This window comes from Aquarana catesbeiana, linkage group LG07, assembly GCF_042186555.1.
Source record: "Aquarana catesbeiana isolate 2022-GZ linkage group LG07, ASM4218655v1, whole genome shotgun sequence".
Classification (NCBI taxonomy): domain Eukaryota; kingdom Metazoa; phylum Chordata; class Amphibia; order Anura; family Ranidae; genus Aquarana; species Aquarana catesbeiana.
Genome location: NC_133330.1, coordinates 332,397,333 through 332,415,320, shown reverse-complemented (window position 1 = coordinate 332,415,320; position 17,988 = coordinate 332,397,333). Strand labels below are relative to the sequence as shown.

Genomic DNA, 17,988 nt, shown 5'->3' with positions numbered 1-17,988 from the left:
TTTGGTCTTGGCCATGGTGGAGAGATTGGAATCTGATTGATTGCTTCTGCGGACAGGTGTCTTTTATACACGTAACAAGCTGAGATTAGGAGCACTCCCTTTAAGAGAGTGCTCCTAATCTCAGCTCCTTACCTGTATAAAGACACCTGGGAGCCAGAAATCTTGCTGATTGATAGGGGATCAAATACCTTTTTCACCCATTAAAACGCAAATGAGTTTATAGCTTTTTTGAAATGCGTTTTTCTGGATATTTTTGTTGTTATTCTGTCTTTCACTATTAAAATAAACCGACCATTAAAATTATAGACTGATCATTTCTTTGTCAGTGGGCAAATGTACAGAATCAGCAGGGGATCAAATTTTGTTTTTCCCTCACTGTACATGTTAAGGGGTTCTCTTCAACCCCCTTCCATGGGGCTACCTCAATCTCAAAGCTACATTTATCCCCCCCCCACCTCTCGTACTATTTGTGGGTGTGGTTTCTTTAGATTATGTGCCTTTTCGATGCGGGGCTCATACTCCCTCAGGTGGAAACATGGTTGTTTCCTATTTTCCTGTGGGTCGGTAACCAGTTATGAAGCTACACGTGCCTACTCTTTACTATAAACGAAAGACTGCATCTGTTCCCTATACCGCGGTTTAACTTTATACCGACGTGAAACATAATGCTTGCTTGATAATTGTATTGTCCTTATTCCTAAATAGCCAATAAAAATGATTGAGACAGAAAACTGGATGCCTCACAAAATTTGCACTTCACTGCAATGTACTATGCTGAGTTGCGGTGCGCTGCAATGCATGCGTATTGCCTGTGTATTGGGGGGCATCCAAAATGAATGACAATGCAACACATGAGCTTTGCTGCAATGTGAGTTACAACACAAGCTACAAATGGGAATCTGTAGCTTCTTGACAGATTCAAGGGAATCTGTCATGAAGCAAACTGTTGGGCTGGACGGGTCTGCACCGAGTGGTACCGACCTTTACAGCAGTATGAGCCCAGGAAAGAACGCTTGGAATGCAGACTGCTTGTGTTCCAGGCATCGGTCTCCAGGTGCATACTGCCCGAAAGATTCACTCGGGACACCAACCAGCCTCTCAGAGTTTTATAGGCTGCTGGCGGTGGGGCTGAACGTTGTTGCGCCTTCTGCCTGCACCTAAATGCTGGGATCTCATTTACTGGGGCTGAATGCCCAGGGTGCATGAGGCCTTAACCGCTTCAGCCCCAGAAGATTTTACCCCCTTCCTGACCAGAGCACTTTTTGCGATTCGGCACTGTGTCGCTTTAACTGACAATTGCGCGGTCGTGCGATGTTGCACCCAAACAAAATTGACGTCTTTTTTTTTCCCCACAAATAGAGCTTTCTTTTTGTGGTATTTGATCACCTCTGCGGTTTTTATTTTTTGCGCTATAAACAAAAAAAAAAGAGCAATAATTTTGAAAAAAAAAACGCAATATTTTTTATTTTGCTATAATAAATATCCCCCAAAAATATATAAAAAAAAACCATTTTTTTCCGCAGTTTAGGCCGATATGTAATCTTCTACATATTTTTGGTAAAAAAAAAAAAAAAAAAAAATCGCAATAAGCGTATATTGTTTGGTTTACGTAAAAGTTATAGCGTCTACAAAATAGGGGATAGTTTTATGGCATTTTTATTATTTTTTTTTTATTTGTAATGGCGGCGATCTGCGATTTTTATCGGGACTGCGAAATTATGGTGGACACATCGGACATTTTTTACACTATTTTGGGACCATTGTCATTTATACAGTGATCAGTGCTATAAAAATGCACTGATTACTGTGTAAATGACACTGGCAGTGAAGGGGTTAACCACTAGGGGGCGATGAAGGGGTTAAGTGTGTCCTGGGGAGTGATTTTAACTGTAGGGGGATGGGCTTCAAATCACATGACAGTGATCACCGCTCCCGATGACAGAGAGCAGTGATTTCTGTCATGACACAAGCCAGAACGGGGAAATGCCTTGTTTACATAGGCACTTCCCCATTCTGAGGCTCCGTGACCCGATCACCGTGAGAAAGGCGGACATCGAGTCCGTTGGTCCCGGTCACGCTGTACGCGGCGGGCGTGCGCGCCCGCTATCCCCGGCTCTTAATGGGCACGTACAAGTAGGCCCATTTGCCCACCGCTGCCATTGTACCGACGTATATCGGTGTGCGGCGGTTGGCAACTGATTAACCAACCACACCACCAAGTTACTAATTCACTGCCTTGTCACTGGCCTTGAGTGCTGCAACTCCGTTTTCGCTGGTCTCCCTCTACAAGGCCTAACCCTTCTTCCGTCTATCATGAATGCTGCTGCCAGACTCATCCATCTTACCAACAGCTCAGTGTCTGCAAAACCTCTCTGCCAATCCCTCCACTTGCCTCACGACTCTGCTCTGAGATACATCACCAACCTCATCCCAGAAAAATCAGCCTAACTGTCCTTTTGCTCCTCCTAAGACCCCCAGCTCTCTAGCTCCCACATCACCTGCTCCATTGCTCACCTCCAGGACTTCTCCAGAGCCTCTCCCATCCTCTGAAACTCCCTATATGCTAATCTGCACGGCTATCTCCCACTCTGTCCACCTTTAGACAATCCCAGAAAACTCATCTCTTCAGGGAAGTCCATCACGCCTCCAGTTAGCAACTAAATCACATTTTCTCAAACAAATCATTCCCCCCCCCACAGGTATTATCTTTTGCATCACTTCCTCTTCCCTTAAAATGGTTGTAAACCTGAAAAAATAAAAATTACCGGTAAGTAAGCACTGTATTAAGTAAGTATTGTAGAGCTAAGCATTAGAGGGCATCTGTCCCCAGTCTTGGAATGAAAGATGAATTCAGCGTTATGTAATCCTCCCTGCTTTCTTGCATGCTCTCCGAGCGACACATTCGAGAAAATTTGTGTCACCACGCCCCTGCTCCTTTGGCTGACAGACTCTATTCGAATGTCTCTCATGAACGAGCATGAGAAAATGGTCAAGCAGGGCAGGTAGACAATGCTCAATAGCCTGGATAGCCAGGGACGGATAAACCATTAGGAGTGAACCAAGATGTAGATAAAACAGTATTGTTTTTTGTCCACAATGTAAAACGGTGAGTAAATAAAAGCAAAACAATACCACTCTGGTGTCCTGGGCGTTGATGGGTTGTAATCATCTATCCAACAACCAAAAAAGCATGGCGGGGCGATGGATGTCAGCCGTCCGGGAAGCCAAGCCAGGACACGCCGGCACGCCTGGATGGCCTCACTACAGAGCGGCAGTGGGAATTGTGGAACAAAGATGGGCACCTATGGGAACCAGCGTGGATTGCAAGCTGGACTGTTGCTGCAAAGACGCAGGACTTTGATAAAGCTCATGCATGCGAAACGCGTCATCATGGCAACAGACCAGCTTGCGGTCCATGCTGGTTCCTATAGGTGTATTGCCAGCTGCACTAGCCTTGGCGTATGCCAATATCTCTTCCCTGCCCATATAGGACTCGGATCCACAGCTCTTAGCGCTTGAGGCACAGTGTCTTTTTTTTATGAGAGAACAGTGCCTGTGTCCAGCTTTCAGTAACATTTCCCTCCCCCTACCTCCTCCTCCTCTCACATGATTGGCTGCTCCTTGCCACATCCTCATTGGCCCACTGTTAGTCAGGTGGTGTTCCTATTGGTTGGTACTCGTGAGGGGGCATGGCCAGCCGAGGAGGGATCGTGCCGCAATCCTGTGCTGGCTGGAGGTAGTGTAGAGATGGGGAGGAGAGTCTGATGATGTCACGACTCCGCCTTCCGACCTCCAGAATGAAGACACGCCCAGTATTCGGTGCTTCTTTGAGGGCTTACAAAGGTGCTGGGGGGATCAGAAATGACAGGTAATTTTACAGCGATTTGATTCATACATATGGACACATTGCTGAGGTACATAGATTTTATGGTGCATGTAAGGCAGGTTTACAACCCCTTTAAGATTTAAAGTGGCTCGAAAGGCAGAAGGTTTTCTACCTTAATGCATTCTCTATATTAAATGGACCCGATTATAACATCCTCACTGGGACATTATTTGAAGAATTTGAAGAGCTTCCACAGCCGTGACCATCACCTTCAAGACACTGGCAAAAAAACTAAAGGTACTTCCTGTATGGGAGGGGTTATATGGGAGGAACCTTCTTACTATTGGTTGCCAGTGTCCAATCACCTAAAGGTAGCATTAAACCCAGATAGTCATTACTATTGTGCTCTGTGTCCCGTGATGTAGATAAAGAAGAAAAAACTTCTGCATGCATCTCCCCCAGCCCCCGGCCCAGCTCCCCCTAATTACCTACTTACCTGAGCCCAATCTCGCTCCAGCGATGTGCATGGCAGCAGCAGCTCTCTTGGCAGCTGTTGGAGCATTGGCTCCTGCTGCTGTCAATCATAGCCAGTGGGGAGAGAGAGGGGGCGGGGCCGAGCCAGCTGTGTGTGTCAATGGCAACACTGACCCAGCTCAGGTGTGAGCACACAGGAGTGCCCCCATAGCAAGCAGCTTGCTATGGGGGGCACTTGACAGGTGGGAGAAGCTATGAGCACTGGTGGGGGACCCTAGAAGAGGAGGATTTGGGCTGCTCTGTGCAAAACCATTACACTGAACAGGTATGTAGAAAATGTGTTGTTATTGAATGTTTACAATCACTTTAGGAGCTCTCGCGAGCAGGGAACCCCTTACCCTCTTACCTTGAGCGGTACGGTCTCCCTTTATTCTGTAAAATGTTGTGCAAACTGTTTGCACTATAAAAATGCTGTATTATAATAATAAAATCAATAATAGGCTTGCTGGATTTCGACTATTTAATCCTCATTTCCTTACCTCTTGTAGTTTAGACTGGATCCACTGGCCGACCACAGCGAGAGTGTCCATGGGGCAGAATGCCCAGATCATGACCAAAGAGATCAGGAAAAGGAAGTCCAATAAATGGCTCACACTGACCTTCTCTGCCTGCAAGGAAAATAGAACAGCTTTGTTTTAAAGTCTGTAGTGAGCAAGACAATTCAACGAACATCCTTCATCATATAAAGAGAACAAATATTGGAGCTCATTTTCCAAAAAAACATTTCTTAGGGAAAAAGGATATTTCTGCCATTAAAAAGCAACTGCCGATTGTTTGGTAGGGTAAAGCGTTGACGTTGGTCTTCAAAGCAGACCAATGCAAACCAGCTCTGTGCTGCTTAAAACTGAGCTCCAGGCCCATCAAAACAAGACCTGTTTACCGATTGGCCGAAAAGAGAGTCCCAATTGGCTGCCTAGGAGGAGGAGGAGGGAGGAGACGTAAGCGGCCACAATGCCTGTGGAGAGGGAAAGCCGTTGTCGCCGCCATCAAGCAGGGGAAGCCACTGGTGAAGCCCGAGAGAAGCTGCCCACCATAGATGGTGTAAGTACACCAGGGGGGGGGGGTTGGCATTACTGTTTGCTGCCCCCCCCAAAAAAAAGTTACCACTGGCCGCCACTGCTTAAAGGAGGGGGGGAGGGAACTTCCAGCTCAGTTCCCTGCAGTGATTTTAGCTGGAAGTGGGAGCAGATACCTGTCAAAAAAAGGTACCCACTCCCCCCCGGCAAAAAATGCCAAATGTGGCAGTGGAGGGTGCAAACAAAGCCGAGCTTCCCCTTGTGGGTGGAGCTCCGCTTTAAAATACATATACTAGATGGGTAGAACAGACCCATGCCGATACTCATACATTAGGCCTTGTTTACCTAGTTGTACACAAGGGACATACATACTACAGATGATCACACAGGACATGTGTAGTACGTCCTTTCCTTCTGTCTCACTGTCCCTTTAACACTTGCCAGTAATTTTCTACTGTCAAAATGACAGCCGGGAATTGCTATGTAAATACAGCAACTGTGGAAACCAATGCCGTGAAAACATGGACGCTTGACACAGAGCTTTTTTTTTTTTTTAAGGCCCAAATCCAGAATCTTAGCAACAACCAACCCCCCCCCCCCACCCCTTGTCCCTCTAATCCCAGCCGCCCCTCAACACTGCATCCGTTACATTGCAGGATGGCTCAGGAAGAGATGGTTTGAATCAAGACTGAGGAGTACACCAATTGAGGTACAAAGCACTATTTAAATGACTGCATGCTATGAGCTGATGTGGCAAAGCCGTTCCAGGCCCTGGAAGGATCCGAACCCTTTACCACGTGATCAGCTATGTCCAATGACAGCTGATCACGGATGTCAACACAAGCTGGCTATCCACTTTTTTTCTCCTCATGCTGTTAGATAACCGACTTGTGCTAAAGGGACATCAGCACTGATTATCACTGCAGTCCCCACAGTGCTGCCAATCAGTGCCCATCAATGCCTCCTCATCAGTGCTTGTCCATGCCGCCTATCAGTGCCCATCAATGCCTCCTCATCAGTGCTCGTCCGTGCCGCCTATCAGTGCCCGTCCGTGCAGCCTATCAGTGCCCCTCAGAGCCGCCTCATCAATGCCACCTATCAATGCTCCCTATCAGTGTCCGTCAGTGCAGCCTATCAGTGCCCGTCAGTGCAGCCTATCAGTGCCCACCAGTGCAGCCTATCAGTGCCCACCAGTGCAGCCTATCAGTGCAGCCTATCAGTGCCCGTCAGTGCAGCCTATCAGTGCCCGTCCGTGCAGCCTATCAGTGCCCCTCAGAGCCACCTCATCAATGCCACCTATCAATGCCCCCTATCAGTGTCCGTCAGTGCAGCCTATCAGTGCCCGTCAGTGCAGCCTATCAGTGCAGCCTATCTGTGCCCGTCAGTGCAGCCTATCAGTGCCCGTCAGTGCAGCCTATCAGTGCCCGTCAGTGCAGCCTCATCAGCATTTGCAAAATTTTATAACAAAACTACATTTTTTTTTGTTTAGCAAAAAATAAAAAGCCAAGTGGTTACATAGTTACATAGTAGGTGAGGTTGAAAAAAGACACACGTCCATCAAGTCCAACCTATGTGTGTGATTATGTGTCAGTATTACCTTACATATCCCTGTATGTTGCGGTCATTCAGGTGATTATCTAATAGTTTCTTGAAGCTATCAATGCTCCCCGCTGAGACCACCGCCTGTGGAAGGGAATTCCACATCCTTACCGCTCTTACAGTAAAGAACCCTCTACGTAGTTTAAGGTTAAACCTCTTTTCTTCTAATTGTAATGAGTGGCCACGAGTCTTATTAAACTCTCTTCTGCGAAAAAGTTTTATCCCTATTGTGGGGTCACCAGTACAGTATTTGTAAATTGAAATCATATCCCCTCTCAAGCGTCTCTTCTCCAGAGAGAATAAGTTCAACGCTCGCAACCTTTCCTCATAACCAAGATCCTCCAGACCCTTTATTAGCTTTGTTGCCCTTCTTTGTACTCGCTCCATTTCAAGTACATCCTTCCTGAGGACTGGTGCCGAGAACTGGACAGCATACTCCAGGTGCGGCCGGACCAGAGTCTTGTAGAGTGGGAGAATTATCGTTTTATCTCTGGAGTTGATCCCCCTTTTAATACATGCCAATATTCTGTTTGCTTTATTAGCAGCAGCTTGGCATTGCATGCCATTGCTGAGCCTATCATCTACTAGGACCCCCAGGTCCTTTTCCATCCTAGATTCCCCCAGAGGTTCTCCCCCCAGTGTATAGATTGCATTCATATTTTTGCCACCCAAATGCATTATTTTACATTTTTCTACATTGAACCTCATTTGCCATGTAGTCGCCCACCCCATTAATTTGTTCAGGTCTTTTTGCAAGGTTTCCACATCCTGCGGAGAAGTTATTGCCCTGCTTAGCTTAGTATCGTCTGCAAATACAGAGATTGAACTGTTTATCCCATCCTCCAGACCGTTTATAAACAAATTAAATAGGATTGGTCCCAGCACAGAACCCTGGGGAACCCCGCTACCCACCCCTGACCATTCCGAGTACTCCCCATTTATCACCACCCTCTGAACACGCCCTTGTAGCCAGTTTTCAATCCAGGTACTCACCCTATGGTCCATGCCAATGGACCCTATTTTGTACAGTAAACGTTTATGGGGAACTGTGTCAAATGCTTTTGCAAAATCCAGATACACCACGTCTACGGGCCTCCCTTTATCTAGATGGCAACTCACCTCCTCATAGAAGGTTAATAGATTGGTTTGGAAAGAACGATTCTTCATGAATCCATGCTGATTACTGCTAATGATATCGTTCTTATTACTAAAATCTTGTATATAGTCCCTTATCATCCCCTCCAAGAGTTTACATACTATTGATGTTAGGCTAACTGGTCTGTAATTCCCAGGGATGTTTTTTGGGCCCTTTTTAAATATTGGTGCTACATTGGCTTTTCTCCAATCAGCTGGTACCATTCCAGTCAATAGACTGTCTGTAAAAATTAGGAACAACGGTCTGGCAATCACCTGACTGAGTTGCCTAAGTACCCTCGGATGCAAGCCATCTGGTCCCGGTGATTTATTAATGTTAAGTTTCTCAAGTCTAATTTTAATTCCGCCCTCTGTTAACCATGGAGGTGCTTCCTGTGTTGTGTCATGAGGATAAACACTGCAGTTTTGGTTACTGAAGCCCCCCGATTCACTCGTGAATTCTGAGGAGAAAAATAAATTCAATACCTTTGCCATCTCCTCATCCTTTGTAACCAGATGTCCTTCCTCATTCTTTATGGGGCCAATATGGTCTGTCCTCTCTTTTTTACTGTTTACATACTTAAAGAATTTCTTGGAATTTTTTTTGCTCTCCTCCGCTATGTGTCTTTCATGTTCTATCTTAGCCGTCCTAATTGCACCCTTACATTTCTTATTGCATTCTTTATAAAGTCTGAATGCTGAGGATGATCCCTCAACCTTGTATTTTTTGAAGGCCTTCTCCTTTGCTTTTATATGCATTTTTACATTGGAGTTAAGCCATCCAGGATTTTTGTTCGCTCTTTTAAATTTATTACCCAATGGGATACATTGGCTAATGCCCTTATTTAATATGCTCTTAAAGCAAACCCATCTCTCCTCCGTATTCTTTGTTCCTAATATTTTATCCCAATTTATGCCTTTTAGCAAGGTTTGTAGTTTAGGGAAGTTGGCTCTTTTGAAATTCAGTGTCTTTGTATTCCCTTTATGTTTCCTATTTGTGTGATTTATACTGAAACTAATTGACCTGTGATCGCTGTTACCTAAATTGCCCCGTATTTCCACATCTGTGATCAGGTCTGTATTGTTGGTAATCAGTAGATCCAGTAATGTTTTATTTCTAGTTGGTGCTTCTACCATCTGACCCATAAAATTGTCCTGCAAGACATTAAGGAACTGGCGAGCCTTAAATGAATGCGCGGTTCCCTCCGCCCAGTCTATGTCTGGATAATTAAAATCCCCCATTATGATAACACTTCCCATCCTTGCTGCTACTCCAATTTGTGATAGGAGATCCGTCTCCACTTCCTCCTTCAGGTTAGGGGGCCTATAGCATACTCCCAGTATTATTTTCCCCTTAGCTTCATCCCTTTGGAGCTCTACCCATAAGGATTCCACCTCCTCCCTAGCCCCCTCAGTGATGTCATCTCTCACATTCGCTTGTACATTATTCTTGATATATAGGCATACCCCTCCCCCTTTTTTACCCTCTCTATCCTTGCGGTATAGGGTATACCCTTGAATGTTTGCCAGCCAATCATGAGAGCTGTTGAACCAGGTCTCTGAAATTCCCACAAAATCCAAATCCTCCTTGTACAATAGTATCTCTAGTTCACCCATCTTGTCTGCCATGCTCCTGGCATTGGTGAACATGCCACATAGTTTAGACCGGTCGCATATTGTCCTCGTATTGGGTGTTTCAAAATTGCAATTAGGACTTGCTACTATACTCACCTTGTGTTTTTGTGCTTTGGTTAACCTACCACTAATGCCCCCAACACTACCCTCTGGAATATCATCCGCGCTGGCTATCTCTGCCTCTGGACCCTCCCCCCCATCGCCTAGTTTAAAAACCCCTCTAACTTTTTGGCCATCTTCATGATCAAATACCACCAAAAGAAAGCTCTATTTGTTTGAATTGTCATTCAAAAGTGTGACAGCACTAAAAGCTGAAAATTAGCCTGGCCAGGAAGGGGGTAAAAGTGCCCAGTAGACAAGTGGTTAAGTAATGACAAAGGTATTGCTGAATAAATGGGCTCATAGCAGAAATGTAAAAACTGGTCCACAGGGCGTGTACAAGTGGGAGAGCTGAAGTGGTTACATACAGCCAAAGAAAACGGCATAATTGTTCAGCCGCAGCCAAGCACTTTAGTCTCCATTCCCTATGGTGACTGTGGCTGGAAGCACACAAAGCCCGTCTAGCCGCAATCACCGGAGGTAATCTCTGGCCGTGTGCGAACAGTCACGAATAGCTGCAGCCGCCGACAGCCTGTCACTGCAATGTATGAGCCAGACAGACACGGCTGTCAACCCCAGCCGCAGAAACCAGCGGATTCTTGTCGCTGGAATTCACATCGAGGCTGAACGCCTGTGCGAATGCAGCCGCAGGGCTGAGCGGGTCTGCGTTTTTTTTCCCTTATGGCCCATGGCTTACAATCCTCACAGATTACCGCATTCCCTTCTGCCTCTTCCTTATTGACTTTACTATACTCCACTAGGGCTGCCACCTCATCCCTTTAAACCTGAACACATATGAATTACACAGGTTCTGTGGCTGATTAAGGGGGGTAATTAAACCCACTTAGTGCCTTATCTGCATTCAATTAGCCTCAGAACCCGTGTAATTCATATGTGTTCGGGTTTAAAGGGATGAGGTGGCAACTCTATACTTCATACTCCACCATCATTAAGAGGTTTTCCACCAGCTGGTTCCACCTACTCAAACAAGGGAACGCCAAAGTGGCAAGCAAAGTGGTGAAAATCCCATCAGACACCCCCAGTGCAGGACATCACACCCTCCCCATGACTATTACCAAGGAAGCCCAGACCGCCTGTTAAATCCCCCCTCCCCTCCCCCACTGTCACGCCAAGTGCCGGGAAAGCTCCAGGCCCGGCTAGGCCTTTTCAGTTTTGCAGGGGAGCAAAGATTGAGTATTGATCCGCAGCAGGTCCATAATTCAGTACTTGTCTCTGCCAGACGGCCTAAAAATATATCATTACTATGAAATGATCCAATTAAGTTTTTATAGCCAGCGCCGGAGAGAGAGGATGCACAGCCTGGAAGAACACAAGTCCCCGGCCAATACCCCTCCCCCCCCACACAGCTTGACATGCACAGCCCAGACTTGTATGGGGGGGCTGCAGCTGAGGCTCATCGCTCGCTAGTGATATAAGAATTCCTTGTGGTTTGTATGTGATCCAAGAGATCATTCAAGGCTCACACATTAAAGTGACCCTAAATTCTGCATTCAAAAAATTCTATCCAAAAAAAGTCCCTTCTATTGTACTCAGCCTCTTCCAAATCTCCAAATTCCTTTTTTTTTTTTGCTGCTGTGATTTGGCTTTGAGTTAGAGGGTGGCGTCATTCCTCCCGCTGTATATACAGTCAGGTCCATAAATATTGGGACATCGACACAATTCTCATCTTTTTGGCTCTATACACCACCACAATGGATTTGAAATGAAACAAACAAGATGTGCTTTAACTGCAGACTTTCAGCTTTAATTTGAGGGTATTTACATCCAAATCAGGTGAACGATGTAGGAATTACAACAGTTTGTATATGTGCCTCCCACTTTTTAAGAGACCAAAAGTAATGGGACAGATTAACAATCATCCATCAAACTTTCACTTTTTAATACTTTTTTAATACAAATCCTTTGCAGTCAATTACAGCCTGAAGTCTGGAACGCATAGACATCACCAGACGTTGGGTTTCATCCCTGGTGATGCTCTGCCAGGCCTCTACTGCAACTGTCTTCAGTTCCTGCTTGTTCTTGGGGCATTTTCCCTTCAGTTTTGTCTTCAGCAAGTGAAATGCATGCTCAATCCAATTCAGGTCAGGTGATTGACTTGGCCATTGCATAACATTCCACTTCTTTCCCTTAAAAAACTCTTTGGTTGCTTTCGCAGTATGCTTCGGGTCATTGTCCATCTGCACTGTGAAGCGCCGTCCAATGAGTTCTGAAGCATTTTGCTGAATATGAGCAGATAATATTGTCCGAAACACTTCAGAATTCATCCTGCTGCTTTTGTCAGCAGTCACATCATCAATAAATACAAGAGAACCAGTTCCATTGGCAGCCATACATGCCCACGCCATGACACTACCACCACCATGCTTCACTGATGAGGTGGTATGCTTTGGATCATGAGCAGTTCCTTTCCTTCTCCATACTCTTCTCTTCCCATCACTCTGGTACAAGTTGATCTTGGTCTCATATGTCCATAGGATGTTGTTTGGCAAACTCTAATCTGGCCTTCCTGTTTTTGAGGCTCACCAATGGTTTACATCTTGTGGTGAACCCTCTGTATTCACTCTGGTGAAGTCTTCTCTTGATTGTTGACTTTGACACACATACACCTACCTCCTGGAGAGTGTTCTTGATCTGGCCAACTGTTGTGAAGGGTGTTTTCTTCACCAGGGAAAGAATTCTTCGGTCATCCACCACAGTTGTTTTCTGTGGTCTTCCGGGTCTTTTGGTGTTGCTGAGCTCACCGGTGCGTTCTTTCTTTTTAAGGATGTTCCAAACAGTTGATTTGGCCACACCTAATGTTTTTTTCTATCTCTCTGATGGGTTTGTTTTGTTTTTTCAGCCTAATGATGGCTTGCTTCACTGATAGTGGCAGCTCTTTGGATCTCATACAGGCAGTCCCCGAGTTACGAACGGGTTAGGGACTGCCGGTTTGTTCTTAAGTCGGAATTGTTCGTAAGTTGGAAGCGCATGCGCAGAACGGCAAAGACGTAGTTTTCCAATGTCCTGTCAAGTATCCGCACATGCAGGGACGACGTTTTCCGAGGTGCCCGCCGTCTAAAAGTGGCTGTGCATGCGCAGAACGTCATGCCACCTCCAGTTCATAAGTAGGAGTCGTTCGCAAGTCGAAGGTTCATAACTAGGGGACTGCCTGTATTGAGAGTTGACAGCAACAGATTCCAAATGCAAATAGCACACTTGAAATGAAGTCTGGACCTTTTATCTGCTCCTTGTAAATGGGATAATGAGGGAATAACACACACCTGGCCACGGAACAGCTGAGCAGCCAATTGTCCCATTACTTTAGGTCCCTTAAAAAGTGGGAGGCACATATACAAACTGTTGCAATTCCTACACCGTTCACCTGATTTGGATGTAAATACCCTCAAATTAAAGCTGAAATTCTGCAGTTAAAGCACATCTTGTTCGTTTCATTTCAAATCCATTGTGGTGGTGTATAGAGCCAAAAAGATTAGAATTGTGTTGATGTCCCAATATTTATGGACCGGACTGTAGATAGAAAGGTGGTCACCCTCACTGTATATAGATAGGAAGGTGGTCACCCTCACTGTATATAGATAGAAAGGTGGTCACCCTCACTGTATATAGCTAGGAATGTGGTCACCCTCACTGTATATAGATAGGACTGATCGGACCCTCCAGTCTCCCCTATGGAGTGGCGGATGTCAGCTATCCGCTGACACCTGCCGCCATCCGATCGGATGGCGGCAGTAGGATCGGATGAAAAACGGACAGGCAGTCTGTTTCCACCCCCATTTTCCCATAGAGGAGAGTGGGACTGTGTCCGTGTCTGCTCTGCACAGCACAGACACGGACCTGCCATCCTTCCTGCTCAGTGGAGATCAGTGGAGTGATCCCCCCCGCTGAGGAAGCAGAATCCGCAAGACCAGTGGCGGCTGGTGCTCAAAATTTTTGGGGGGCGCAAACAAACTGAAAAATTCTGAAAAAACACCATCAATCGCAGCCACTGTGCCATCAAATGCCGCAACTGCGCCCATCAATTGTCGCCACTGTGCCCATTATCAATTGCTCCCAATGTGCCCCATCAAATGCTGCCAGTGTGCCCCCTGCCGGCCCGCCGTCTACACTTACCTGTTTCGGTGGGACAGCTCCTCGATGTCTTCTCCCATCCTCTCTTCCCATCTTCTGCTATGATTGGACGCCTGGCGTCCAATCACAGCGCCTGTCGTTTCAGCCAATCAGGTGACGGGTAACAGATCCAAGCACCTGATTGGCGGAGAGGTGGTTTAGTGTTAGGAAAGTAAATATTTATTCGCTTTTCTATCACAGCTGAGTGACCTGCGAGCACCCAGCATGGCACTCGCAGGTCACCTTTTTTACGCCTATCAGAGCCTATGGCTCTAATCAGGTGCTTCAAAAACACCCCCCGCCGCTGTAATTCAGGGGCCGGGCGCCTGAATAGGGGGCGGCAGAGGCGGCCATAGATAGATTCATGCAATGCATGAATCTATGTATTGGATATAGAGGGGGGTGGCAGGAGAGAGGGGGCGGCGCCCGTGCGCCCTTATGGATGCACCGCCACTGCGCAAGACGGAGGCGCCCGTGTGAAAGGGGCTTTGAGGTGAGGCTCAGATCACATTTTATGACAAATCACTGCAGAAAATCTGTTAATTCCTAGGGGTTCACATATTTTTTTCTCGCTACTGTATTTACGGAAGCTTTCAGAAGCAGGAGAATTCGGCTTGGAGAATCTTAAGAGAAAAAAATAAAATAAAAATGAGCAGGTATAAACCTACAAAATAGTACTGATTACAGCAACATAAGAACTAATTTACTATTCAATCAACACTGTTTTTTTTTATCAGTTTAAAAGCTAAAGCATCTTTGTGCAGTACAGAGAACGTGGCATCTCTTTACAAAACTTAAAGCCGTAATAAACTCAAAAACCAAAACTTGCCAATCATTAGATGTTGGGGCTGCATTAGATTTCTTTTTTTTTAGGCTTTTTCCCCCTCTGCTTTCATTTGGTGAGCTGGCCAGTAACACACCTCCTGTATTGGAGCGCCCCCACTCTGGATGAAGGAGCACAGGGATCATCTTTGGACAGCAGCATTGTTAGTCGGGGGGGGGGGGGGGTGTTAGGTGTAGTAGCAGATTTAACTACACTAACAAACTGAAGCCAAACTCCAGACAATACTTTATAATCAGTTACAGCAAACTGTTTTATTTTTTCCCTTTTGGGCTAAAGGCTTTACATAAATAAATACAAGATAATCACTGTAAGCACTTATGGCAGTGGTAAATAGTTTGTCTCAACCCTTGCTACATCTGTAGGACAGCTTGTCCTGTTGAAAAACAACAGACCTACTGGCTGGATCACCAGGTGAAAAAAATAAATAAAATAAAAACGAATGCAGCCATCACATCTAAGAATCGGTAGGCTGCAATATAATAAAATAGTGGTGCATTAAAATTACAAAATTCAGGACCGAAACCGAAAATGCAGGATGGCCAAAAACCAAAACCAAAATGGACAGTTAAAAAAAAAAAAAAAAAAAAAAATTATATATATATATATATATATATATATATATATATATATATATATATATATATATATATATATATATATATATATACACACACATACATACATATATATATATATATATATATTTTTTTTTATTATTATTATCATGAATTTAAATGAATATGAATTTATTTTCAGGCATTTCTTTGCCCAATAGGCTGCTTTCACAAGGAGCAGTTTTTAAAGTGCTTTTGAGTTTAAAAAAAAAGAGCAAGAAAAATGCATCCTTTTGCATTCGTGGAACGTTAATCGCGGCAAAATCGCGATCGGAGGAGCCATTGTAAGTGACAGGGAGTGTACGGGCGTCCCGCGATTTGCCGTGATTTGGAGTCGCGGGCAGAATCTCTGCTACTACTACTAGTAGTAGTAATAGTAGTTGTAGTAGCAATAGTCGCTGTAGTAATAGTAGTAGCAGTAATAGTAGTAATATTAGTGGTAGCAGTAAGGCTACGTTCACACTGAAGGCGCTTTTTTAAGGTGTTTTAGCGCTAAAAATAGCACCTGTAAAGCGCCTCTCATGCCTCTCCAGTGTGAAAGCCTGAGTGATTTCACACTAGGACGGTGCACTTGCAAGACAGAAAAATAGTCCTGCAAGCAGCGTCTTTGCACCTGCTATTGAAATCAATGCAGGCACTTCGGCAGCGGCACTTTTCGGGTACTTTTAACCCCCTGTTAACCCCTTCTTTGGGGTTAAAAGAGCCCCGCTCCCGCCCACACAGCGCCGGTAAAGCGCCGCTGAAACTAGCGGCGCTTTACCGCTAACATTCGGGCGGTCAGAGTGTGAAAGTAGCCTAATAGTAGCAATATTATTGGTAGCAGTAATAGTAGTAGCAGACAGTACTAGTAATAGTAGTAGTAATAGTGGCAGCACTAGTAGTAATAGTGATAGTAGTACTAGTAGCAGTAATAGAAGCATCAGTACTACCCCGTTTCCCCGAAAATAAGACCTAGCGTGATTGTCAGTGATGGCTGCAATATAAGCCCTACCCTGAAAAAAAGACCTACAAGGACTTTAACTAGGGCTTATTTTGGGGGGTAGGGCTTATATTGCAGCCATCACCGACAATCACGCTAGGTCTTATTTTCGGGCAAACAGGGTAGTAGCAGTAGTAAAAGTACTACTACTACTAGTAGTAGCAGCAGTAGTAGTAGTAGCAGTATCAGTAGTCACAGGAAGCAAATCGCATAAAAAAATGCACAGGCATGAAATTGTGATGCCCAATCACATTGTACCAGTGTGAACGGGGTTCTAAGAGGATTCCTGGATGGAACCACACAAAGGAGCTGAATGCAGGCAGCTTCACAACCCCAGAACCAGCATTACCGCAGCTCTCACCTCTTCTGAATCAGGAATTCACCGAATGCCCGGGTGAGCCAACAGTTGCAAATCTTTGTATATATCAGGTGTACCTGCAGCAGATTTGGGAGGAGGGGGGAGGGGGGGAGACTGAAGTATACTCTGTGTACTCACCGTATGATCTAGAATAGTGTGCGCCATTTCATGACTCAGAATGAAGGCAAGCTGGTTACCGTCCGCCACTGCGCTCAGCATACCGGTGAACACAAACATCTGACCGTTCTGCAAAAGAACACACCATCTCTATAAATAGAACATACCCAAATATTACATCAACACTACAAGCAGATGAAAATGAACCCCCATTCTAACACATGAATATGCTTTGATCTAAACCATTCCATTGTAGCTCTGGCTGGATGTTTCGGGTCGTTGTCCTGCTGGAAGGTGAACCTCCGCCCCAGTCTCAAGTCTTTTGCAGATTCTAATGCCGCATACACACGACCGGAAATTCCGCCAGCAAAAGTCGGATGTGAGGTTTTGGTCGGAATTTCCGACCGTGTGTACGCTCCATCGTACTTTTGCTGGCGGAATTCCCGCCAGCAAAAGATTGAGAGCAGGTTCTCTATTTTCCGTCGGAAAAAGTTCCCATCGGGAATTCCGTTCGTCTGTATGCAATTTCGACGCGCAAAAACAACGCATGCTCTGGAACAATTCGACGCATGCTCGGAAGCATTGAACTTCATATTCTCGGCTCGTCGTAGTGTTGTACGTCACCGCGTTCTTGACGGTCGAAAGTTCAGAGAACTTTTGTGTGACCGCGTATATGCAAGGCAAACTTGAGCGGAATTCCGTCGGAATTCCGACTTCTGGTGCGACTTCTATTCAAATCAACGGGCTCCCATAGGGAACCACCGATTTTGAATGTTACGCCGAGTAAATTGATACCCAACATGTCACGCTTCAAAATTGCGCCCGCTCGTGGAATGGAGACAAACTTTTACCCTTAAAAACCTCCATAGGCGACGTTTAAAAAATTCTACAGGTTGCATGTTTTGAGTTACAGAGGAGGTCTAGGGCTAGAATTATTGCTCTCGCTCTATCGATCGCAGCGATACCTCACATGTGTGGTTTGAACACCGTTTTCATATGTGAGCGCTACTCACGTATGCCTTCGCTTCTGCACGCGAGCTCGGCGGGACGGAGCGCGTTAAAAAAAAATTATTTTATTTATTTTTTTTTTTACACTGTTCTTTAA

General features: G+C 45.4%; 1 protein-coding gene across 3 annotated transcripts in view; it reads right to left on the bottom strand.

The window, feature by feature from the left end:
- Positions 1 to 17,988, bottom strand: part of OMA1 (OMA1 zinc metallopeptidase) — a 142,158-nt gene that overhangs the window by 77,831 nt on the left and 46,339 nt on the right. For all 3 annotated transcript variants that reach the window (XM_073593869.1, XM_073593870.1, XM_073593868.1), the window contains exons 5-6: positions 16,905 to 17,012; positions 4,840 to 4,968 (exon numbers count right to left, since the gene is read on the bottom strand). In XM_073593869.1, coding sequence (XP_073449970.1) covers positions 4,840 to 4,968; positions 16,905 to 17,012 — 237 coding nt within the window. The remainder of the gene's footprint in view (positions 1 to 4,839; positions 4,969 to 16,904; positions 17,013 to 17,988) is intronic.